General features: G+C 35.3%; 1 protein-coding gene across 1 annotated transcript; it reads right to left on the bottom strand.

The window, feature by feature from the left end:
• Positions 1-286: 286 nt before the first annotated feature.
• EMB3137 (Ribosomal protein S13/S18 family) lies at positions 287-1,231 on the bottom strand. The gene is made up of 3 exons (XM_079035944.1): positions 1,055-1,231; positions 762-986; positions 287-605 (listed from the first exon to the last, which is right to left on the bottom strand). The coding sequence occupies exons 1-3, from the start codon at positions 1,175-1,177 to the stop codon at positions 438-440; spliced, it is 516 nt and encodes a 171-aa protein (XP_078892070.1). The 5' UTR covers positions 1,178-1,231; the 3' UTR covers positions 287-437.
• Between the last annotated feature and the right edge of the window lie 2,589 nt (positions 1,232-3,820).

Genomic DNA, 3,820 nt, shown 5'->3' with positions numbered 1-3,820 from the left:
ATATTATGTAGAAATTTATATATCAAAGTATTAATATTATATATAATTAATATCATATAAAAACATAACATAAGTATTAATACTATTTTAATACTATCTATATACTATTAGAGTATCAATACGATATAGAATTAATTCGCATAAATGCCACATGGATACAATTCACAGCTTTACATACTAACATTCACACTTCACAATCAATAATTCTCAATCAAAATTCACAATGAAGATCATAAGCTCATAATACGAGCGATTGAACTAATTCAAACATTTAAGATATTAAGCATTGAAGTTGTAATTTTGTTTCATTGCAATTCTGAATTTAATCATCGAACCCAAAATGTAGTACAAAAAACAAGGTTAATTAATCTAACATTAAACAATAATCTTGATGTAAACATGAACAATGAACAAAGTCACAAACCAGAGATTTGAGTCTAACGAGGGGCTTTCTTTTTGCCAGCAATTGCAATCTTTTTGCCCTTCAAAGTTCTGCAATTGTTCTTCGTTCGCTGTCCTCTACAAGGGAGTCCCTGAATGTGGCGTACACCTCTGTAGCACTGAATTTCTTTCAATCTCCTAATTGCTAGCGCATTGAATCGCCTCTGTGAAATCAAAATCAGACGAAAACCACATTCAATCATACAAATTGGGGATTAAGAAGTTGAATTTTGGAAGGATTATGTTTGAAACCCTAAAATCGGATGGAATGAGAAGAGAAATTATGGATGAAATTAAATGAGAAAGGAATTCGAGCATACCAGGTCTCCTTCAATCATGTACTTAGAAACTTCATCACGAAGAATAATCAGCTCTTCTTCCGATAAATCTTTTGTGATTTTGTTGTCCATTTTGAGGTCGTTGAGGATCTCAAGAGCTCTGGTACGCCCAATTCCATGAATGTACTGTAGCGAATACTGAACTCTCTTGTTGTTCGGTATCTCAACTCCTCCAACACGAGCGCATCTTATGCTCAACCCACCAACCTGCAAATTTACGATTCATTCGTTAACAAATCGAAAGAAAACCCAGTTTTATCGACATTCGTTGTTACCTTTGGAGGATTGAAAGTTGAGAATGATAGAGAGTTTGAAGCGGATTTGGATTTGAAGGAAGATGAGGTTGTGCAGATAAGAGAGAGTGAAGGTGCGACGGGTGTTGCTAGCGCTTGAGCCATTGCTGATGTACGTCGAGGACTGTCTATGGTGTGGTGAACGGGAAAGGCTTACCCAAATGTTCTCTTATCCTATTCGTTGGAAGCAACTTTCAAATTTCATCCCTGAATTGTTTGTATATTAGCGAATTTAATCCCTGCCTTTTGGTTTTAGAGAAAACTGCAAATTTGGTCCATGGTTAGTAAAAATACAGTATTTTAGTCCAAAAAAGTTTGGTTGTTTTTTGTTTATTTTGGAAAAGTTCTTTTTGAGCACTAAGGTCTATTGATACAAAAATATTGCATCTTAATGTTTTCGTGAATTGTTTGTTTTTTAGAAAACCATAGATGTTAAAACGTCTACACGTCTTCTTTTCTAGAAAGACATGTACCAAAGTCTACAGACTGAAAGACATTTCCTGTAGACATTCTAGGTCATAAATAAGGATTAAATTGTTTTATATGATTCAAGATGCTTCGCTTTTTTCTTTTATATTTCTGAACGACTATATTTTAATTATTTTGATATATAACAATATTTTATTACTTTATAATCCAAATATAGAATATCATAAACCAATTATGTTATTTGATGACATTGCATGAATTAAGCATCTATTTATCATATAATGTATGTAATAGGGTATAGTCTAGCCTAAATCTACACATATACCCTCGCTATGTCGAACCAGGTGTATACCAGACTATGTATATACCAGACTACTAAACAAAATGTATACCGAACAAGGCATGAGTATCAAACCATATAAAGTCACGACTAAAGTACAAGATGACGTCACAACAGTATCATAGTACATTGAACTCAAAGTAATATATCTTATGCCAAAGATATCTGACTGATGGATCCTTTTACCAACAAGAGACAATTGTTAAACAACTAGTAAGTACACAAGAGTGTACCTTCGGGTATATGACCATTAATGCAACAAGATAACATACATGGTCGATACATGAATAGGTCGCAACCTCCTATCATTAACTATAAATAAGTGACAATAACCACTTTATAAGGTACGTGATCATATACACATATTTTTATTGAGTCTCATTCGACCGACGACATACTTTCTTAAGGTCATCATTGATTTTATCATCAGAGTGTTGGTATGGGATCTCCCTATGGCGACTCAGCTTATGAAGTTGTTTGTCGTCTCCAATTTAATTAATCATAAAGGGACCGTGAACTCTCACAACCGATGGAAGTTGAACCCAAGGGCGCAACAAGTGGCGCTATCTGTGGGACCTCACGTCAAATAGCCAACAAAGAAAATCAAATCGTTGATGCGAGCCCCATCGCGAGAATATGAAACCTCAAAGGAACTGAAGGAAACGCCACATATTACAACGGTAATAAAAACAAGAATATGACATTGGAAAGGTCAGGAGGAGAAGGAAGAGAGATAAGTCAAAAGAATTTAGAATATGAAGAATTAGAAATGCGGGAATTTGAGGCTTTCAAAAAATTTAGAGACATGAGAAAGAGGAAAATGGAAAGAAATGAATGAAAGATCCAGATAGAGAAAGAATGGGATTTGTTCTCTATTCACACCAGTCAGACGAATGATTCGAACAAGACGGGGATAAAAGACAAAAGGAATGAAGAGAAATTAAGCAAAAAGGAAGTAATCTCTGGCCCTTCATGCTCTAAAAAAACAAAGAAGAATTCTCATAAAGATCGGGAAGTGCCACTAGAGATAGTAGAGGCAAAGTAGTACAACCAAGCCTTCAAAATTTTGAATTTCCATTTACCCTTTATGGGTGATATCAACAAAGCACCCATTCAAAAAGGACTATAGGGACCTAGTGTGCCACCATACAATGGAAAAGGGGACCCACACGACCATGTCTTGAATTTCTAATGGGCTATCAAGATGCTTCCAATGGACCCGAAAGTTATGGAGTTTATATTACGCATGAACTTTGGATAGATCTGCTAGATACTGGTTAGCTTTATTCAGCAAAGGAGGTTCCAACAACAGACGTATGCGATATTTACATGTTGAAAACATGAAGGAGAATCCAACAAAGCCTACTTCGAGCGATTCAATGAAATCAGTTGAAAGATGCCAACGAGAGATGACCTCAAGATCATAGCGACATTTACCTACAGATTCTTGGAAGGAGATTTGTTTCGCAAGTTAGTAGGCAGAGAATGAGAGAATACAGAAGAAATGATACACAAAGTCAATTACTTCCTAAGGCAAGATGCAGAAAGTGTAAAAAAAAAAAACAAAACTTGAAGGAAAAACTGATGGGTTTTATACAAACAATCATATGTGTGCATGCAACCCTAGATTGGATCTATGTTTTCTCTATTAGACATACAAGAATTAAACACAAAATAGAAAACCCTAATATGCATCTAATATTTCGAATATACATAAGATAGATTAGAACACATACCTTTGTTTCTATATAGTAATAACAACCAATTCTCGAAGATCCTTGCAAGTACCACAAGCGTAGTACCTCGAATGGCTTACAAACATACTAAGGCAAGAGGATGAATATGAGAGAGGAGAGAGGAGTCACATGCTCAAAAATTCAACTCTTCTAGGGTTTCAATGAGGTTCCCGAATTCAAGAGCCAAAGGGCTCTATTTATAGTTGAGGCTAGCTAGGGTTTTAAGGTGGAAACCCTAATTCC

The sequence above is a fragment of the Lactuca serriola genome, chromosome 1 (assembly GCF_051521515.1).
Source record: "Lactuca serriola cultivar US96UC23 chromosome 1, Lser_US96UC23_V15, whole genome shotgun sequence".
Classification (NCBI taxonomy): domain Eukaryota; kingdom Viridiplantae; phylum Streptophyta; class Magnoliopsida; order Asterales; family Asteraceae; genus Lactuca; species Lactuca serriola.
This window is presented reverse-complemented; position numbering and strand designations above follow the sequence as displayed.

Bases quoted from the DNA above. Each gene is read 5' to 3' on its own strand.
- EMB3137 (XM_079035944.1), bottom strand. From the start codon at position 1,177: ATGGCTCAAGCGCTAGCAACACCCGTCGCACCTTCACTCTCTCTTATC. The intron at 987-1,054 runs GTAACAACGAAT...GTAAATTTGCAG, and splicing joins CAACTTTCAATCCTCCAAAG to GTTGGTGGGTTGAGCATAAG. The intron at 606-761 runs GTATGCTCGAAT...TTGATTTCACAG, and splicing joins ACATGATTGAAGGAGACCTG to AGGCGATTCAATGCGCTAGC.